Source organism: Dipodomys spectabilis, unplaced genomic scaffold, assembly GCF_019054845.1.
Source record: "Dipodomys spectabilis isolate Male_0828 unplaced genomic scaffold, ASM1905484v1 ptg000210l, whole genome shotgun sequence".
In the NCBI taxonomy this organism is placed as follows: domain Eukaryota; kingdom Metazoa; phylum Chordata; class Mammalia; order Rodentia; family Heteromyidae; genus Dipodomys; species Dipodomys spectabilis.
In genome coordinates, this window is record NW_024870887.1 from 1126507 (window position 1) to 1148430 (window position 21924).

Sequence of the window (21924 nt, forward strand, 5' to 3'; positions counted from 1 at the left end):
TTCTGGGCCTGGGTGCTGTCCCTCAGCTCTTCAGCTCAAGGCTACACTCTACTACTTGAACCACAGTATCACTTCTGCTTTTCTGGTGGATAATTGGAGATAAGAGTCTCATGGACTTTTCCTGCCCTTGCTGGCTTTGAACTGTCATCCTCAGATCTCAGACTCCTGAAGAGCTAGGATTACAGGCATGAAGCCACCAGCACCCAGCATAGCCTCAAACTTTTGATAGTTTTACCTCAATCTTCTGGATTTACAATCATGCACTGCAATACTCTGCTATCAAGATTCTTTAGGAAATTTAAAATGTATATTTTAAAATTAAAATGTATATTCAAGCCCCAGTTCTGGGGCTTGAATTCAGGGCCAGGGTTCTGTCCTTAAGCCTTTTTGTTCAAGGCTAGCATTCTACCACTTGAATCACAGATGCATTTCTAGCTTTTTGGTGTTTTAATTGGAGATAAAAGTTTCATGTACTCTCCTGCCCAGACTGGCTTTGAACTGCAATACTTATATCTCAACTTCCTGAGTAGCTAGGATTACAAGCATGAGTTACCAGTGTCTGCCTTAAAAGAATATATTTTAGGGTAAATGTTCTTTGTTCTGGACACTTGGTATGCATTCATTATTCTTGCTGTTACACTGGCTTGACATTATCAGCTGAGCCCAGAGATACTAAATCGGGTCAGTTGCTAAGTTTGGGTCCTTGTGTTAGTGGTAGATGTTTTTTGTTCTCTTTGAGCATCTCTTTAACAAACAATATTTTTCTCCAGATGCTCCTTTCAAGATAAGAATCCTACCTTGCTATAACTTTTTTTTCCTTAGCAAATCCTTTGTAATCAGAGGATTTGCTTTACCATCTTGTGGCCAGGATGGGTGTTTTTCTTTAGTTTTTCTAGAGCACAGTCACCATTTGGGCAATAAAAATTTATGATTGGCGGGAGTGACTTCACTTTTACTATATGTTACATCTCAGTGAGGACTGTAAAGATTAAAGCAGGGAAAGTAGTGCCAGCGTGTTTTTAAATCAAGCTGTTCTCACTGATGCAATATTTATCTCTGAATCTTGGCTCCTGTGTCCCAGACTTGCTTTCTGTCTCAGATGACAATCTTGTTTAATCCGTCATCCTTCCCAGTCCTCACCTTCCACCTGCTCTGAACAAACTTTTTCAGATAAATGATTTTATCCAAGACTATTTCAGAATATGCCTCCTTTGTAAAACTAACACAAACTGTTACTAAACCGTATAATAGTAGTAATTCCTTGACATTGCACTCGGGCAGTCTTTTAGATTTTCCTTATTGTCCAGAATTTTTAAAAAGTTTTCCATCAGTTCCTTTCAATCAGAATGCAAACGCCGTCCGTCTGTGGGATGAGGCCCCCACGAGAAGAGGAGGCAAAGGGAAAGTGGCGATTGCACTAAAACACGTTGCTTCCAGCCGCCGCCCCCAGTCTTCCAATACACGGTAAAGCGTGTATTCAAATAGACAAGTAAACAGAGAAGCCTGCATGGCAGTGGGGTACCCCGGACCTGGCCTCCCCACTGAGGGGGGCGTGGTGGCGTGGGGAGGGGCAGAGAAGAGGGCTGGGCTCCAACCGCTTTTTATCCTTGGCTTGGATTAGGTATGTCTCCACCAGTCAGGGTTTCCCTTTGGTGGAATTTTCGCCACCTCCTCTGCTGGGCTCACTGCTGACCACCCAGCCCTTAACTCCGGGGTGGCAGCGAGGGGGCAGGTGGCAGGGGCCCCACTGGGGTGACACCCTGCGGCTGGTGGGCCCCCGCGGGGACGACCTGCTTTGACAACGCAGGATGCTGGTTGGTCCCTTTGGGGAACTTCTGTAATTGACTCACCGAGCCCAGCAAGGAGCGAGCGAGGACCCAAGCCGCGCTGCGAGCCCCGGGCCCGGCTGGTCCGCAGCCCACTGCGTCCCCTCATTCTATCTCTTCCTCCTCAGGGCTTCCATCTATGGCTGCCACGAGAGCTTCCAACTGTATCGGACATTTCAGTCCAGAAGAACTGAAGGACTGGCCAGAGCCTCAGTGGGTTTCTTCAGTGGAGGTAACGATGGGGACTTTGGGAGACGCCATTCTGCTGTGGGATCTAATTAGGCACCATCATGCGTGTATTCCCAGAACTGAAACACACAAGAGAATTCGTTGGGTGAGAATGGTCCCCATGAAATTTGGCGGGTGGTATGTGTTGCTAACCTGAGGGACTGGGCATGAACGGGACAGGACAACCTGTAATGCAGGAGGTCGCCTTGCAGGAGTCAGGCTAAGACTTGCAGACAGGGGCTGGTATTGATTTGCTCATAGGAAAGTTTTATTGCCTGGGGCTGGTGGCTCATGCTTGTAGTCCTAGCTACCCAAGAGGCTGAGATGAGAGGATCATGCTTCAAAGCCAGCCCAGGGAAGATAGTCTGTGAGACTATCCTCTCTCCAATTAACTTCCAAAAGACCCAAAAGTGGGTCTGTGGCTCAAGTGTAGAACACTAGACTTGAGCACAAAGTCTCAGGGACAGCACCCAGGCCCTGAGTTCACACCACAGGACCAGCACAAAAATAAAATAAAAATTTTTGTTGTTTTGAAGTTCATGGAAATTCCCCCTCCCCCGCCTTTTATTTCTGAGACAGGGTCTCACTATATAACTCAGGTTGGCCTCCACATTACTGCACAGGGATTATTTTATTTCTTTGGCTGTGGTTGGGACTAAGGATAGATTATATATATATATATATATATATGCACAGAAAGCTGTACATTTCAGAAGTGCTGCTACAAATCATTAACATATCATATATATGTATATAAAACAACAAAAGCTTGTTAGAAAACTTGAAACATGGCCAATACTACATATATATCTATTTATATAAAATGTACTCATAATCTCGCTAGAATAACTGAAAAAAAGTGGCCATCCAAGATAATTGTCAACATGTACATTTTTACTCCTCCAAATAAATAGTGATTGGTTCTACATTTATACTGTACTATCAAGGAAACATGTTTAGTGGTTACTTTTGCAGTTGTCATCTTAAAATAAGCATAAAATTAAGTTTACATTTTAAAGAAGTTTACTTTGTAGAAGACCCAAGAAGCTATTCGAATATCATTTTAGATTTTATGTGAGACTATTAAATTATGGGTAAAAATACAACTCAGTTTTGATTTGCTAACAGATCTGGTATTTGAATTTGGGGTTTAGTTGGTTTTGATACATTCAATGTGGCAGAACAGAAAAAAAGTCACAGAGTAAATAATAAAATTCTAAGAATCTGTCTGAGTTTTTCACTAGAGATAATTGTTTTAGGAATAGCATATTCCTCCCAGATACTGTTTTTGTTTTGGCAGGGAGAGGGTAGTATTAGGGATTGAACTTAGAAGTTTGTGATTTCCACATAAACCAGTCTCTAATATTTTGCTTTTAGTTTGTTTTAGAGATAGGGTCTGCCATTAACTTTGCCCAGTTTGGCCTCAATCCAGGGATCTTTTACCCCTGTTTTCTGAATAGCTGAGATTATAGACATATGCTGCCAAATGCTGCTTTTAATTAACTTTTCATTCCTTCTTCTTTAGTCATTTAAGAATAACATCTAGAACTCAGTTTATAGCAATCCAACTAAAGAAGTGCTACAGGGAGGAGTTAGTGAATCATTTTCCCTCAGATTCACAATGGAAGGCCCTTAGGTATGAGACAATATCTCTAAGAGGCTATGAAATACAACTAACTAGGTCAGAGATGGACCAGTTTGTGTTAAATTGGACTTTCTGTGGTTTTGATTTAGGAAGAGACTGACAGAAAGCAGAAAGCTTCAAGGACCCTTTAAAATATGCCTACCAAATATTTAATTCATGTGGGATCCCATTAATTGTAAACTTCTTGGTAATTAAAAAAATATGGTTTAATGATATGATGTCAAGGATTTGTTTCAAATTATTCTGAGTGGAGGACAGAAAGTGAGTCGGGAATTAGATGAGATGAGGAGGAGTTGCTAGTTGTTGCTGGGTGATTGGTTCCTGGAGAATGATGTTTGAACTTTTCTATAAAAGTCACAAACTTACTGGGCTCAAGTTTCTGTAATTCTAGCTACTCAGGAGGCTGAGATCTGAGAAACCAGCCTTGAAACTAGCCCCAATAGACAAATCTCTAGTAAAAATACAGAAGTGGAGATGTGGCTCAAGTGGTAGGACTACAGCCTTGAGTGAAAAAGTTAAAGCAAGAGCATGAAGCCTTGATTTCAAGCCTCAGTACTGGCACAAAACAAAAGTCATAACCTATACTTGGACATACAGACTTTAGATTTTCACTAATGCTATTGATATATTACACTGGGACTTGTCATTTTGGTTTGTTTCTAACACTCATTTCTATAATAGGTATTAGCTAGAGAAGACATTGATGGAGCTGTGCATGCAATATTATTTAGAGAAAATTATGTTGTGAAGGTAAGAGCTGTGTGTTGTACTTGTGTCCTGGGGGAGCAGGAAGTATGTAGAACAGCATGTAGAGACTCGATGTTGCCAGGTGTGCTAGTCAGCTTTGTGTGGCTATGACAGGCATGCAAGATAAACAGCTTCAGAGGAGGAAGGTTTGTTTTTGGCTCACAGCGTTAGGGGTTTCAGTCCATGGTCACTGGTCTGATTGCTTTGGGCCTGTAGTGAGGAAGAATAGTAGAGCAGGAAATGTGTGGCGGAGCAAAGCTACTCACCTCATGGCAGCCAGGAAGGGGAGGAAAGGCCTGGCTCCCGACATCTCTTAAAGGGCAGGCAGGCTCTCAACAACTAAGCTTGCTTCCAGTCTTTCTTCCTAAAATTTCCACCACCTCCCAATAGCTCCATTAGCTAGGGACACAAAGCTTCAATATATAAGCACTGAGGAGACACTGGATAGCCAAATCAAACACTATGTTACAGAGGCTGATTTTATAGGATCATGACGCTCCTCTTAGTTGTTCATGCTACACCAAAGTCTTGTTTGAATCTGTCCTTAGGGATCTGCGTTGTTTTAACTGCTCACCCTCTGTCTTGGTACTAAATAGAAAATTCTTTCCTACTAAAATTTGTCCCTTCCTTCTATGTCCCTATCTTGTAATGGGACTATGTGTAACCACTAGAAATGAATTAGTGACTAATATGAGCTATAGAATTAAGATGTTTATCAGTAGTTAATTTCAATGAGAGTGATCAGAATTTGGTGTTATATGACTTCTTTGACATTTGTATTATGATTTGCAATATCTAAAGTAAGTGTACATATATTTCTCATTTGAACTTCGAAGTGCTAGGTGAGATTAGCCTCCTTTTATAAGTTAGAGAGAGGTATCAAATCAAGTCACCAACTTTGCTGATGAGGGTTAGATGACCAGGGAATGCTTTGGAAGAAGCAATAGTTCGGTGAGTTAAGAAAGGCTTAACCTGCCTTCTGAGTTTAATAGGAGGCACAGTATATGTAAACTTTTCATGACTTCTTGTTCTGTGCTTTCAGGTTTTCTTCCTAAAGTGTGTTCTGTTCTCCAGTATCTTGTACTAGGATGTCACAGCTTGAATTTGGCTGAGAACTTAGAAGTGGGAACAAGTGTTTACCCATTGTTATGCAAATGACAATAAGTAGAACGTTTTCTTAATCATTTTTTCTTTTCCTATCACTTCATTAGAAATTGGATATGTATTTTCAGCATGTGGATATTTTTAAGGAAAGAAAAAAGGAGTTATTACATAAAAAATGGGTCAAACAAGTTGCAGAGCCTCTTCAGCAGAAAGTAATGAAAAAAGTACTTTCATGCAAAAAATCAAAGAAAATAAAACAAGAGAAATATGGATATTTCTTAGAGCACGGCAACAAAACGGTACTGAGTTGTATTTTTCAATAAAGTATACCAGTTTTTTTTTCTTTTCTCTCTCACTATCTCTAGTATTTTCAGTCTACTTGTCATTTTCACACTTACCTGAGGTGTTTACAGCTCTAGGTGTTAGGTCTGCATTCAAGGCAGAAGGAAGTGGGGGTAGGGAATAGTGCTAAGGCTCTCTTCTTTCCCTATTCCTCTGATGAGGAAGCAAAAAGCATCCTCAGGGGACTTTCACATAGAGCTCATTGGCCAGGATGAGGTCATATGGCAAGTCCCGACTCTGAGCAGGATCAGGAAAAGAGGCTGTGTGACTAATTTCTGTGGTAGGAATTAGTCAAGGGGGAATGGGAGATATGGTTGTCACATCAGCAAATCTATAGGAACAAGGATCAACTTGTGTGTGTGTGTGTGTGTGTGTGTGCGCCTCTGTGTGTGTGTGTGTGTGTGTGTGTGTGTGTATGTGTGTGTGTGTATGCCAGTACCAGGGCTTGAACTCAAGGTCTGAGCTTTTGTGCTGAAGGCTAATACACTACTACTTGAGCCATAGCTCTACTTCCAGATTTTTGGTGGTTAATTGGTGATAAGAGTTTCACAGACTTTCCTGCCCAGGCTGGCTTTGAACTACAATCCTCAGATCTCAGTCTCCTGAGTAGCTTGAATTTTAGGTGTGAGCCACTGGTGCTCAGCAGGGACCAACAGTTTTGTCCTTCAGTTTGGCTTCATCAAAAAATATTTTGCAGTCTTATTTTGAAAACCTTTGATGTCAGGAATGTCTTATCCAATATAAGCATGTTATTGTAGTACCAAATCAAAGATGTATACTACAGACTCAAGATTTTTGCTTTCTTTGTATTTTGGAACCCTACCCTGACTCTCCCACTTATTTTCTAGAGTAGTTTGGCTGGAATATTAGAACATTTAAGTGTATTTTTGAGCAAAATTTCTGAATAGGTATTATTAAATACTAATTCCTAAACACCCTAAGAGGCAGAGCTCAAGATGGTATCCCTATGCTTTTGAAATCTAAGTATACAATCTTTAAGCGCTGTGGAAAAGTGAAGGAGCAGGAGATAGTCCCTGTGTGGAAGGCTTTTAACCAGAAGGAGAGCGAAAAACAAAGAAAACACCACTTAAAAATAGCCTTTCCCTAGGTATACTGTCTCACACCTGTAAGCCTAGCTACTCAGAAAGCTGATATCTGAGAATCATGGTGTAAAGCCAGGTTGGGCAGACACAACTGGGAGGCTCTTATCTCTTATTAACCAGCAAAAGGCCAGAAGCAAAGCATGGTTCAAGAGCTTTAGCTGTGAGTGAAAAAGCCAAGTTAGGGCTCAAAGCCCTGAGTTGAAACCCTGGTATGGGCATCAAACAAGTAAATAAAATGGCCTTTGTATAGTCCCACTTCTTGACCCAGACTCACTGATGTTCTTGGCTCTGCCTGTCCCACAGCCCTAAAAGAGCAATGAGTAGCAGCCTCAACATACCTCCTTCCTCTCAGGTTAGGCTAGGAGCATTGCCCTGTGCTTCTAAAGACCCTGAGCCGGCTCCATGCACAGCTAAATTGTCATTGTGAGTGACTTGTCTGTTCTAGAATGAGGAATTTTGGTGACAGGCTGAGGCCTTAATGTAGCACTTAGTGGCCCAACAAATACTGACTCATAGAATGATTCTGTAACACTCTAAACAGAGCCTTGTCTTTTCTATATGGGCGGGTCTCCTTTGCCCTGCTCTGCTCAGCTCTTTCCACTCAGTGAAGTATGTACATCGAGCCAGGTGCTGCTGCTTTCCCACTGCTCTGTGTGCGGACAGGATTCCCCAGTCTTGGTCCTCTGTGAGCTTTGGTGCATGGTAAGGCCACATTTGAATGTTTAGGACAGATTTAAACTATTTGTTTATTTATTTAGTATGCCAGTACTTGGACTTGAACTTAGGTCTTGCACTTTTTTGCTCAAGGCTGGCTTTTGAGCCATACCTCCACTCTTGGCTTTTTTTTTTTTTTTTTTTTCTGGTTAATTGGAGATAAGAGACTGGTGGACTTTTCTGTCCAGGATGCCTCCAAATTTTGATCCTCAGATCTCAGCCTCCTGAGAAGCTAGGATTACAGGCATGAGTCACTAGTGCCTGGCAGATTTAAATAGTTTAATAGAAACTGCACTGGCAGCCTGAAAAAGTCTCACTTTTCTTGCAGAGTACAACCCCTGCATTGGATGATGCTCAGGTTCAAAGGTGGCAAGAGTTGGATGACAAGAAGAGACTTCATGCCCAAGATAGGACAGGTGCTTTGTGATCCCCAGGCTTCATTTTTTTGAGGGGGAGTCCGGTCGTGGGGCCTGAACTCTAGGCCTGGGCGCTGTCCCTCAGCTCTTCAGCTCAAGGCTAGCGCTCTACCACTTGAGCCACAGTGCCACTTCCGGCTTTTTTCTTTTTGCTTATGTGGTGCTGAGGAATCGAACCCAGGGCCTCGAGCATGCAAGGCAAGTGCTCTACCACTGAGCCACCTTCCCAACACCCCCCCCCACCCCCCCCCACCCCCCCCCCCCCCGGCTTCATTTTTAGAGACTGTTAAGTGTCAAATGATTTTTCCCCAAGAGCAACTGGTCTTTAAAAGTGCTGATTTACATTTTTCATTTTCTGATAGAAAAAAGACACTGCACCAAAAAACAACTTAAAGACCCGGAGAAAGCCAAATTGTCCCAGTACGTTTTCACTCCACGCGGTGTGGTCCCGGTAGCATGGGAAGAAGCTTCTGAAAGACCCATGAAGAATAAAAATGGTGGAATGTACAGGTACATAGTAACTAAACTGATATGCCAATGCTTGCTGAACTTGTGGGTTAGTGTTTTCCTAAGGCAGAGCTTGCAACTAGTCACACCTTTTCTTTTAGTGGTTTAGAGAATTGGGAAATAAATGTAGAGAGTAGTATGAACACCTTAACAAACTTCAAGCCAGTCCTGTGATAGGACCACTCATCACCTCTTCCTCTTCAAAGCTGTCTTTACCTGCTTACTTTCCCTCCATTTCCTTGTTGTTGTTTTTAAATCCTTAAACAATATTATTAATCTCACCTAGTTGTTTTTCTTTTTACAGTTTCAAAAGTCAGGTAAATCTCAGCTAGTTTTGAGTTTCATATAAATGAAATATTAAAGCATTTTCTCTTTTGTGACTGATTTTTGGACAAGACATTTACATATTGTGAAATCCATCTGTACTGCGGCTTGAATTCAGGGCTTCATACACTTGCTGGTTTTTTTCACTGGCACTCTACCACGTTGAGCCATACCTCACTTTCAGCATTTTCTTGGTTAATTGGTGATAACAGTCTCACAGACTTTTCTGCCCAGGCTGTTTTCGAACTGTGATCCTCAGACCTCAGCCTCCTGAGCAGCTAGGATTACAGATGTGAGCCCCCACTATTGGTGGATGTTTGAATTATTGTCTTATTTGGGTTATTATAAACAGTCCAATGCAAGTATTTTGACTCCCTCAATCCATATTTCTTAGGGTGTATATCTAAGAGTGAGCTTTTCTGAGTCATAAGATACTGTTAAACTGTTAAGCTATTTCAGCTTATGTCCCCATCATAATGGACGAGAAGTACTGTTCATATTTTTCACATTCTCTTTGACTGTTGACATGGGTGGAGTTTCTAATTTGAGTAAAGCTCATGGCTGAGGTCATTTTCCTGATTACCAATAGTGAGTTCTTTTCTCCATCCCTCCTTCCTTCCCTTTCTTCCTTTCCTTATTTTTTTTTCTTTTCTTTTTTTTCGTGCTAGTCCCGAGGCTTGAGCATAGGGCTGGACATTGTCCCTGAGCTTCTTTTGCTCAAAGCTATTGCTCTCTCACTTCAACCACAGCCCTACTTCTGGCTTTGTTTTTAAAAAGTAGTTTATTGAAGATAAGGGACTCATGAATTTTTCCTGCCCTGGCTGACTTTGAACCATGATCATCAGATCTCAGCCTCCTGAGTAGCTAAGATTAAAGAAATGAGCACTGGTGCCTAACTCCTTTTTTGATGGTACTGGAGTTTGAACTAAGTGTCTTGTGTTTGCTAGGTCAAGCCTTACTATTTGAACCACGCCTCCAACCTCTGAGTGCTTTTCATATCTTTATTGCCTATAGAGTTTTCTCACTTGAACAGTACCTGTTTAAGACTTTTGCCATTTTTATCTGTTGGTTGTCTGTCTTGCTCACTGATTTGTAAAGCTTTTTTTTTTTTTAATATTTTGGATATAGACCTCTTTTCAGTTCTGCTTCTTGTATCTTTTCATATTTTGTGGATTTGTATTTTAACTCTTCCTAATGATGCCTTTTAAGAACTTATTTGCTATTTGAGGTGAGGTCTTGTTGTATTGTTTACTATCCAGGCTGATTTTGAACTTTTGGGATTAGATTACGTTCTTGTCTCAGTCGACTGATGAGGCTTTAGGCACGCATCATTATGCCTACCAAATGAAGATGCTTTAAATCTTGATATTATGAAGCTTACCTTTTTTCCTTGTTATAATTAGTACTTTTCATACATTATTTGAAATCACCTCCTCTTAAAAACTTTACAATTTTAAACCGGGTACCGGTGGCTCATGCCTGTAATCCTAGCTATTCAGGAGGCTGAGATCTGAGGATCACTGTTCTAAGCCAGCCAGGGCAGGAAAGTCCATGAGACTCTTATCTCCAATAAAACACTAGAAAACTGGAAGGGGCGCTGTAGCTCAAGAGGTAGAGTGCTCGCCTTGAGGTGAAGAGCTGAGGGACAGCCCCAAGCCCAGAGTTCAAGCACCACGACTGACAAAAAAAAACAAAAAAAAAAAAACCCTTTACAGTTTTGTTTTCACATTTAATCTAACTGGAATTGTTTCTATATGTCTATTGTTTATAGAGTCCAATGTAATTTTTTCTTCATGATATTCATTTCTTCATATTATAGACTAAAAAATCCATCTTTTTCTGCACTATTGTCTTAATTTGGTACAACAGAAGTATAAGCACACTTATTTAATTTCTGGATTCTCTATTATGGTCTGTTATATTTACTTTTAAAATCAGCTTTGATACCAGATAGAACAAATCCTTTTTAAGCTATAGAATTAGTTCAAGTTCCATATATACACATATCTATATCTATATCTATATCTGCACACAAAAATTCCCAAGTACATGGAGATTTACTGGGATTATACTGAATATGTAGTCAATGTTGAAAGAATTGGCATCTAACAGCCATCAACATTTTATCGTATTTGTCTTCTAATCCTTCAACCCCTCATTCTCCCTTTTTTGTTCTCTTCTAGAACAACTTGTAGGCCTATTTATATCATTCATAAATGTGTCAGCTTGTAACAAACATTAAACAAACTGTTTTTAATTTCCATGTGTGCCTGTTCATGGAGAATCTCTCAGTTTTATTTGCTTTAAAATATCTTTATTTTGCCTTAATCCTTTCTTTAACTTAAAAACACTGAGAGAAATAAAGAGGTAAGGGTCTGGAGAGTCCCTTCAAGGGCACGCTGTGACCTGCGGAGCACTCACTCTAGGACTCATCCCTTCCCTTCTAGGGACCAAGCTTTCACTCAAGAACTTTTAGGAGACATTTTTCCAAGGGTCACCAGTGATACCTAATTAGCCATTTCCTTGTTATAAAGTGTTGAGTTTATTAAGATAATTTTCTGATTTTTGTGTTGACCTGAGATAATTTTGTTTATTTCACAGTGCTGAAAACCTCATCTTCGCAGAAACTCCTCTATCTGGTGACAACAATATACCTAACTTAAGCCAGACTGCTTTTGAAAAACAGCTCTGTTCCTCAAACCGCAGGCAGTACAAACAGGCTAAAAAGAAGGGTCTGGTGAGCTGAGAGCTGGGGAGGCGCAATTTTGCCACACCCGGTGGACAGCAAGTATTAATGCCAAAGTAGTGGCTCTGACAAAGCCCCCTCCTCTCCGCACCTCCCCCTGCTCGGCTCACAGAGGGGCTCACTGGGCAGAGGAGGCAGTGGCTGGACATAGGAGAGCAAAGGAGGTGGCGGAGGGCCAGCTACTGCTGCACTCATGGATGCTCTTAGGGCAGGGAGGCCTCTGTGGGAAAAGATACAGAAATGTAGCACATAGGAGACCTCCCACCTTGCTTTCAGGTGCTGACCCGCCCTTACTTGGTGAAAGCAGAGACCAGACAGAGAAGATCTGCCCTCTAAGATCCCTTGAGCTCTTTTTCCTGAGCCTTTAACCTGGTGCCATTTTTCTATCACTTACCACATTTTTGTTTTTATTTTTTGTCAGTCGTGGGGCCTGAACTCTGGGCTTGAGCGCTGTCCTCAGCTCTTCAGCTCAAGGCGAGCGCTCTACCACTGGAGCCACAGTGCCACTTCCAGCTTTTTTCTTTTTTGCTTATGTGGTGCTGAGGAATCGAACCCAGGGCCTCATGCATGCAAGGCAAGCGCTCTACCACTGAGCCACCTTCCCAGCCCCCACATTTATTATTTAGTTATACAAAGGGGTCACAATTCCATAAGTCAGGTTATGGGTACCACGCCTCACTCTCCTTCATTCTTCCCTATTGTCCTCCTCCCATCCCCACCCTCCTTACATGGTTCACTGTTTTACATAATGTACACTGACTGTAATGACCACACTTGCTTACCTTTCCTCCTTCCATTCCTGTGATCCCCTCTTTGTCCACTTCCCAAAACATCATCACACTTCCTGGTGTTCATTTTAATAAACAGTAATTTAGGGATTCAGAGGAGTTATGTGTTTGGATTCTTCCCCTAAGTATACCCTCCTTTAGTTAGTTTGTGTGTAAAATGCATTGAGTCCTGTATATGTTATCATGCACATTTGCATTTTAGATCTAGCTTCCACATATGAGAGAAACCATGTGCTGTCCGTCGTGGGGCTTGAACTCTGGGCTTGGGCGCTGTCCTTGTGCTCTTCAGCTCAAGGCAAGTGCTCTACTGCTTGAGCCACAGTACCACTTCCAAAACCTGGCTTATTTCACTTAACATGATTTGTTCTAGGTCCATCCATTTTCCTGCAATTGGCACAATATTATTTTTTTCTAATGGATAAACAAAATTCCATTGTGTATATACCACATTTTCTTGATCCACTCATCCACTGTAAAGCATTCTGTGCTTTTTTCATAACTTGGCTATTGTGAATAGTGCAGCAATACCATTTACCACTTATTACATTCAAATCTGACCAAAATTTTTGTTGCAACTTTTCTTCTCTTTCTTCCTTTCTCTCCTTCCTTTGTTTCTCCCTTCTGTATTCCCTCCCTCTCTTCCTCTCTCCCTTTCCTCTTCACTATGTCTCTCTGTCTTACTCTGTCTCTATCTCTTCAGAACTGGGGTTTGAAATCAGGGCTTCATACTTGCAAAGCAGGTATTTAACCATGTGAGCCACATCTCCAATTGTTTTGGTCTGGGCCTTTCACTTTCATTTGGCTTTTTCATTCACTGGCTAGTGTTCTACACCTCTAGCCACAACTCCAGTCTGACATATTTGCTAGTTAACTGGAGATAGTCTCACAGACTTTTCTGTTCAGACTGGCTTCTAACCATGATCCTCAGATCTTACCCTCTCTGAGTAGCTAGGATTATACAGGCAAACCACAAAAGGCCTTGTGAAGTGGGATTTTTAAAAAACGAAATACAAAAAAAGAGGGCAAGAATTCCCCCAGCACAGATTTCTTTTCTTTTCTTTTTGTCAGTTGTGGGGCTTGAACTCAGGGCCTAGGCACTGTCCCTAAGCTCTTTTGCTCAAAGCTAGTGCTCTACTACTTTGAGCCACAGCACCACTTCCAGTTTTCTGTGGTTAACTGGAGATAAGAGTCTCATGGCCTTTCCTGCCTGGGCTAGCTTTGAACCTCAATCCTCAGAACTCAGCCTCCTGTGAAGCTAGGATTACAGGTGTGAACCACCTGTAATCTGGCTCTTTTTTTTTTTCTTTTTTTTCCCCCAGCATAGATTTCAAATCCAGAGTTCACAATTGGGCGGTCACATCTGATAGCTCCTGGTCTATTTCCCTCCTTCTGGGACTCCTGAAACCTGAAGCTCAGGACCCAAGGGAAGGCTTAGGTGCAGCTAGGTAATGAGTCCATGGCCTGTTGTGAACATACAGCATCTGTGCATTTCTCCTCTTTCCAACTTCATGGCCCTTCTTTTCTACCATGCCTTGTGGAACCTGGCCTTTTCTTCTTTCCAGCTAAAAACTTGCTCAAATATTTAGTGATGCAACTCTGACTCAATCCTGTTATTTTCCTAAGTCTCTCTGAAAGGAATTACTACATGGTAGGCTTATGTACTATCCTCAGCAGTTCTGAGTATATATATATATTTTTTTGGTCGGTTGTGAGGCTTGAACTCTGGGCCTGGGCACTGTCCCTCAGCTCTTCAGCTCAAGGCTAGCACTCTACCCCTTGAGCCAAAAGCGCCACTTCTGGTTTCCTGAGTGGTTTATTGGAGATAAGAGTCTCATGGACTTTTCTGCCTGGGCTGGCTTTGAGCTTTGATCCTCAGATCTCAGACTCCTGAGTAGCTAGGGTTACACGCATGAGCCACCAGCACCTGGCCAGCTTTTTTTTTTTTTTTTTTAGATAGGGTCCCACTATGTGGTCTAGGCTGGTCTAGGCTAGTCTGGAACTCGAGAGTCTCCAGCCTCAGCTCCTAAGTGCTGGAATTATAGGTGTGTGCCATCATGCCCAACTTTTGTTTTCTTTGCTGTGCAGAAGCACTTGTTTTAGATTTTTTTTTTTTGGTCAGTTCTGGGCCTAGTCACTGTCCCTGAGTCTCTCTATGCTCAAGGCTAGCAATCTACCACTTGAGCCACAGTGCCACTTCTGGTGTTTTCTGTTTATGTGGTACTGAGGAATTGAACCCAGGACTTCATGCATGCTAGGCAAGCACTCTACCACTGAGCCATATTCCCAGCCTTGTTTTAGATCTTAATGTGACAGAAGGAAACTACAGCTAAGGCAGAGCAGGGTCCCTGCTGTCACCATCAGGCTGAAAAAGTATACAGAGCTTTTAACACAGTACAAGTTTATTTTTTGTTGAAGCACCAGTATTAGGTTGGTCAGATGAACAGCAAACTGTCCCCGTTCAGAACTCTCTCATGAGCTTTTTTTCATCTTTTCACCTGGATTCCAATGAGCTCATTCCTGCAACTGGAAAAGAGAAATAGTCTGGACTGAACAGGGCCATGGTATATGTGGCTGGGACTGGAGGGAGCCTGGGTTTCCTCCTCTGGTCTGTGGCTAGGTTCTGGTCCAAGGCTGGGTCCAAAGTTGCTGGGGAAAGAAGCTGGCTGATTTATACATGGTGGAGGGAAGCACTCTGTAGACAGCTAGTCATCTCTGCCATACTACACAAAGGTAGATGGAGTCCAAGATCCAGAGTCCTCTGAAAACCTCCTGTGAGAGCTTCAGATACAGGCAGAGTGGGAGAGTGAGGCAAGAAGGAAAGGGCGTGGCAGTTTGGATAAGTAGGCTGAGTGTGGGTTAAGGGCCAGAAGGGTCCTCCCTCCCTGTGAGCCTCCTCACCCCGCAGCATGCCACCCATGCCACCCTTTTCTGCCAATAGGTTTCAATGGACCGACAGGAGAGACCTCGCTCCTGGGCAGTGGGAGATGACCAACACGAACAGGAGGCACTGCCTGTGCAAAGAAGAGTGATGACTGCAGATGTCCTGGGGAAGTACCTGGACTCTGTGCACAAGATGGTCAGGTCGGGACGTTTGTAATAGAGCTTCCTTGCCTTCACAGGGCAGGGTGTGTGTCCAAAGACTGAGAACCTCGTTTTTCTTTCCATAAGTGGAAAGACCTTGTAAGAAATATCCAAATAATAGCACTTACTGTTTATTGAGTTCTGGTCATGAACTAGGAACTTTGTGTTCATTGAAATATTTTAACAGCAAGGTAGCATTGTTATCTTCCAATATTTGATGCTCAGAGGGTCTCAATGACTGGTGTGAGGCCAACCTAGCAGCCCAGTTCCTAGCTTAAAAGTGCCGGTGTCCTTCTGTTCCAAGGCCAATCAAGGCCCTGCCTCCAGGGCACCTCCTATGAAGGTGGGGTTATCTACTCCTCTGCCATACCACCCCCACCCCTAGGAGCTTGAGGGGTTTGGTGGGGATCCCAGGTTTTCACAAGTTGTGTGAGGGCTGCCTTCCCAATGGATGTAGGATCTAAGTCATCTTAGGGTATCCCCTTCCCGCTACCAGCTACACTCTCTGAAAATGAGGCTTGTACTTCAGTGTGGGGAGAGAGGTGGGTGTGTTGTGTTGTTGACATAATGTATCTTCTGTAGCCATTAAAGTTGTCTGACTCAGCTCCTGCAGGCTCTTGTATTCTAAATCTGACCAAGAACCATCACTTTGTCCAGAGATGGAGACACAGCACAACATTCATCCTAGCGGGAATTAAAGTATCCACGCCCCGAGAGCGCTGTCCTGCAGCTATGGTCACAGTAACCTCAGAGCTAGTTTAAAACCTGTCCAATCATCATCAGGCTTGGAACACTGGTTAGTCAGAGGTTACTCATTCTGATGTCAGTCCCCACTTACCTCCAGACACAACAAAACGTATTTCCCAACACCCGAGAGATGGCTGAGAGTTTGCATTTCTTAGCAAGGCTGTGCCTCACTCACCAACCTTTTCTGAAGGTCACCGAAATGTCTGTTTGTTTTGGTTTCTTCTATACCTTAAATTAATATTTCTTAATTATTTTGTCTCTGTTTTGACCAATCAGTCCATGGATCAATTTCTAGAATGATGGATGTAAAAGAAATCGAACTTAATTGTATTTTCCAGCCCTTCTTTTCCCAGTATTTGGTTAAACAGAAATGAGAGCTATGGTAGAGCCCCCAATGCACTATACAATCCTTCTGGTTCCTCCAGCTGCCTGGAGAAAGAAGAGCTTTCTCTTCAGAAATCAGGGCTCCTGTAGCTCAGGTGACTCCTTCATAGGACAGATCTTTTCCAGTTTTACTCATATATCTGGAAAATTAACATAGAAAGTGTACTTCTATTAACAATCAAAATGAATTTCATATTTCAAATTTGAAAAGCCAAGGAAGCTTAGGCAGGTATGGACGTGGCTCTGCCAGGAGAGGGACACAGGAAAGATGGAGCCTGTGAGCTGGAGGGTGGAACAATTTGCGGGGCAGTCCTCCCCCATGTCTATTACCCTTTCCTTAGAAGTTACACTGGAGTTTACTCCCCAGGAGAGCAGGACTCAAAGAGGACAGGCATAGCTCCCACGGCTAACACTCATTCTAGCTCCAATGATCAAGTCCCAGAATGTCCACACATCAAACATCAAAGGCTCAGAGTAATACTGGAGAGTCAAGCCTTAGTTCTCCATCTTTTTGTTTTTGTTTTTTGTCGGTCGTGGGGCCTGAACTCTGGGTCTGGGCACTGTCCCTCAGCTCTTCAGCTCAAGGAACTCTCCACTTGGGCCACAGTGTTACTTCCAGCTTTTTTTTCTGCTTATGTGGTGCAGTGGAATCGAACCCAGGGCCTCATGCATGCAAGGCAAGCGCTCTACCACTGAGCCACCTTCTCAGCCCCCAGAACTTTTCTTATAGAAAGTATCAGTCAAGGGCTGGGAAGTTGGCTCAGTGGTAGAACACTTGCCTTGCATGCCTGAGGCCCTGGGTTCAATTCTTCAGCACCACATAAGCAAAAGGAAAAAAGCCGGAAGTGGTGCTGTGGCTCAAGTGGTGGAGCGCTAGCCTTGAGCTGAAGAGCTGAGGGACAGTGCCCAGGCCCAGAGTTCAGGCCCCACGACCGGATTCAAAAAAACAAACAAACAAAAAAAAAAACAGAAAGTATCAGTCAAGCTTTAAAAGAGGTTACATTCATAAACTTATATTTTTATTCTCTTTCTGTACATATTGGCAATGATAAAGCTTAAAGATGCATGTCCTATGAAACAAGAAATAAGAAATTTACATAAATAATTTATACTTCAGAAAATTAAAGTTGAAAAATATTTTCCACATTATTAGAGTTCACAGTATTGAAAGTACATCAAGCTTTCCCCCCTATATTTCAAACTCTATTGTCTTAGCAGAGAATAATAAAATCTAATCAGAAATAAAATGATCAAGTTTCTGTCTTATTCAGTGCACAAGTAGACGTTATTTCAGTATCAGGCTTTGCAGCCACGCTGCAGCATTTCATCCCAAACCTTCACCTCCTGAGTACTGTGACCTAAGAGAGGTCACATGGTATGGAAAAGTTTGGCAATACCAAACCATTCCACAGGGGACACATTCACCAAGTGGTAACATCTGGTGGTCTGATGCCTCATTTCCACATAATACTTTTAGAGCCCTGAAAATGGAAATGCTGGCATCTAACACAGTTGAGCATGTTAACACTAGTACAAGGCACTGTGCTGTGGGTTCATTCATAGGAAAGATAATGTTTGCATAGATTGCTTAGCGATTTAGTATGCAGTGAAATGCAGGCCCCAGCATGTGGCTTTGTGATGGATGAAGCTGCGTGATGCTCCTCAGCCCCAGGAGGCTAACTGTCCAGACCCTGTCTTGTGGGCAGGTCCCCTGGTGCTGTCCTCCCCAGTTTCCTACAGGAGAGTTTTCTGTTCAAATAGCTGCAGGTCAAAGCGGACCCAGACCTCTCCTGTGGGGACCTCATGCAGCAGCAGTCGGCGGGTTGTAGGGCCTTTGCTTTCCTGTTCTGTTCGGATTTTTGCCACTGGAACTTCAGTACGACCAAGGAAATCTGTGAATAGATCATGTTGGGGTTGAAAGTCTTTATCTCTGTGTGTGTGTCTGTGTGTGTGTCTGTGTGTGTGTATGTACCAGTTACGAGGCTTGAACTTAGGGCATGGGCACTGTCCCTGAGCTTTTTTTGGTCAAGGCTAGTAACTCTACACTTGAGCCACAGCTCCATGTCTGGCCTTTTTGGTAGTTAACTGGAGATAAGAGTCTCATAGACTTTCCAGCTCCATTGGCTTCAGAACTGAGATCCTCAGATCTCAGCCTCCTGAGTAGCTAGGATTATAGGTGTGAGCCACCAGTACTAAAAAGTCTTTGTTCTTTATAAAACTATCTAAAAATCGCCACAAACAGGACTCATAAAACTTTCAAACACAAAGCAAGTAACTTTTGTCATATAGATGTCTGATACTGTCAGTGGATACAGATACAATGACAAGAATGTCTGAAAGCAGCTGCCTATTTGAAATTCAAGTCTCTCTAGTCAGAGAATGTTGCAGGCATCCAGTATAACCAGTGTTTACTTATGTATGCAGGTATCACTGGAGTCAAAGGTGTCCTGTACCCCCAAGGAAGGACACCCATTTGCTGGCATAGGCCTGTGTTGTTTCCCGTAGGTAGCAGGAGGTATTTATACACAGCCGAGCACTCTGGATCCACACTCTAGATTCCAGAAAATTGCAAACACCCTGAGCCCTCCTATCCAAGTGATACTTACCATCTGGAGAAAACTGGTCTCTGTCAAACATAGTGAGACATAGCACATCTTGGTAAAGATCCTTAATGAAGAACTGGCAGTTAAAATTCCACTTGGGATTCAATGTGTCCTGGAGGGTTCTGGTGGTGTAGCTCTGGGAGCCCATGCTGATTTCACAGTAGGGATTGCTCTTTCCTACACAGAAACAAGCCATAAACAAATGTAACATGGCAAGGGGAGTGACTACCTAGGCCATAGTCAAGCTGAAGCAGGAATTGTGAGGTTGCTTCTCTTCACCACAGCAGCAGGAGCCACTGCCTGGAGAACCATACCTGCCTTGTGGTCTAGCCACATGACTTGTGTTCCCAATACTGCTGGCATCGTACACCTGGGAGTGATTGCAAGCTCTAATGTTAGAGCTGCTCACACGAGCTGCAAGTGCCTTGCAATGCACTTCGTTTGCCTATGCAGAAGCACTCAAGCAGGTCCAATAAAGAATCTATCATCATTTTTATTTGTTTTTGTGCTTGGTACTAGGGCTTAAACTTGCCTAGCTTTTTCAATCAAAGCTGGTGCTTTACCACTTGAGCTGTACCTCCTTTTCTAGCTTTTTACTGGTCAACTAGAAACATGAATCTCTTGGATTTGTCTGCCTGGGCTGGCAGATTTCAGACTCTTGAGTAGCTAGGACTACAGGTATGAGCTTCTGCTGTATATATAACCATCTTAACGGGAGTAGAAATACTGTTTTTAAAAAAATGTTCTAGGGCTGGAGGCCAGTACTGCCATAAACAAACAAATCCATAAGAAACAAATACTTAAATACCTGAACAAATAGCATTCTATCCTTCAGTGTTCTAAAGGGTTACCCAGTAAAGAACAGGGCAATGCCATATCACTGAAAGAAAGAAGCACTTACCATTTGGTTTACAGGCCTTTAATTCTGTAGCTTCAACAACATGCACCATAAGACGCCCAATACCTGAAGTCTTCTGAGAGCGGGCTACAAAAGATGATAACTTGCATTAGTTTCTTCTCTGAGAATGTGGGCAGCACGGTGAAGATGCTAGCTGTAGACCGTCACATTCTAGCTTTCTTGATACTTTTTTTTTTTTTTTTTGGATGCTAGAAATGGAACCCAAGGCCTTGAGCTGGTTAGAACATGCTTTATCACTAGCTACACTCCTGAGCCTCAGTTGCCTCTTCACTGGATCCAATAGCTTAGCATCTGGCTTGTCCATGCCTCTTTGTGGGCCATGTCACCTGCTAGGAATGTCTTGTCCACTATCTCTGCCCGTTGGCATCCTACACATTCTTCAAGATACAGGTCAATCTCAGCCATTTCCTAGACCCATTCTCTGCTCTAAGTATTCACTAACCTTGACTTAAGAGTACCCTAGACAGCCTGTGGGGGCTGAAATTCTGTGTAATATCTGTCTCCTCTGCCAGACAGGAGCCAGTACAGTACCATGGACTGTTTAACTCATCCTTGTATAAACCTTTAAATGCTTCATAAATATGCTAATTATAAAATGAGTTTTATTATGACATTTTTTTCTTTTTAAGTCTTTTATTAAGTTGATGTACAGAGATGTTTATAATAACTTTTTTTTTTTTTTTTGGCCAGTCCTGAGGCTTGAACTCAGGGCCTGGGCACTGTCCCTGAGCTTCTTTTGCTCAAGGCTAGCACTCAACCACTTGAGCCACAGCGCCACTTCCAGCTTTTTCTGTTTATGTGGTACTGAGGAATGGAGCCCAGGGCTTCATGTATGCAAGGCAAACACTCTACCACTAAGCGACATTACCAGTCCTCTATTACAACATTTTAATGTATGTATATACTGTACTTCTTTGTTATTTATTAAAGACAGGGTCTTCCTCTGTAGCCTAGGTTGGCCTTGAATTTCGGATCCTTATGCCTTAGCCTCCTTAGTGCTCAACTCAAGTGTCTTCAAATGGCATGGTCAAAATATGAACATCAGCTAGGCACCAGTGGCTCATGCCTGTAATCCTAGCTACTCAGGAGTCTGAGATTACCAGAAGTGGTGCTGTGGCTCAAGTGGTAGAGTGCTAGCCTTGAGCTGAAGAGCTGAGGGACAGTGCCCAGGCCCAGAGTTCAAGCCTCACGACCAAAAAAAAAGCGAACATCAGATATCAAAGTCTCACCAAAATTCCAGTTACAAGTAAGTAAATATTTCATCTTAGCAGTCAGCCTTACTTTGGGTCTAATTATATTGAAGAAAGTATTCAAACTGCTTCTATACTGGAGAGAAGTGAGTTAGTGGGCTCACACCTCACATTCTCTTGGTAAACATGAAGCTTAATTAAGCAGTCTAAGGATTTAAAATAAACATAAAGGACGCTTGGTGAATTCTGGGCATGTGAAGCTTTCTCCATGAGAAGTAGCCCATCCCTAGCCATGCCTACACCTCTACTTGGAACTTGCCCTTGAAGGCGTGGGCTAGCCTTGGCTGTCCCTATATGTACAGAAATTATCGATAAAACAAACACAAGAACAATTCAGAATTACACACATACACACACACATATGTAGAGAGAGAGAGAGATGGCAAGCAAAACTTTGATTTTCCTCTTTGATCAATTAAGAGATCGTATGTTTTATGAAGTGATTGAGTT

The 21924-nt window shown here is 42.6% G+C and overlaps 2 protein-coding genes across 4 annotated transcripts in view; one reads left to right on the plus strand and one right to left on the minus strand.

The window, feature by feature from the left end:
* Positions 1-1965: 1965 nt before the first annotated feature.
* On the plus strand, positions 1966-16175 carry Fam228a (family with sequence similarity 228 member A). The gene is made up of 7 exons (XM_042696635.1): positions 1966-2058; positions 4381-4449; positions 5658-5849; positions 8038-8125; positions 8488-8635; positions 11558-11693; positions 15429-16175. The coding sequence occupies exons 1-7, from the start codon at positions 1966-1968 to the stop codon at positions 15585-15587; spliced, it is 885 nt and encodes a 294-aa protein (XP_042552569.1). The 3' UTR covers positions 15588-16175.
* Positions 16176-17699: 1524 nt separating this feature from the next.
* Positions 17700-21924, minus strand: part of Itsn2 (intersectin 2) — a 128965-nt gene continuing 124740 nt past the window's right edge. For all 3 annotated transcript variants that reach the window (XM_042696756.1, XM_042696754.1, XM_042696755.1), the window contains exons 37-39: positions 20207-20290; positions 19309-19482; positions 17700-18594 (exon numbers count right to left, since the gene is read on the minus strand). In XM_042696756.1, the coding sequence (XP_042552690.1) occupies positions 18437-18594; positions 19309-19482; positions 20207-20290 (416 nt within the window). In that variant the 3' untranslated portion in view covers positions 17700-18436. The remainder of the gene's footprint in view (positions 18595-19308; positions 19483-20206; positions 20291-21924) is intronic.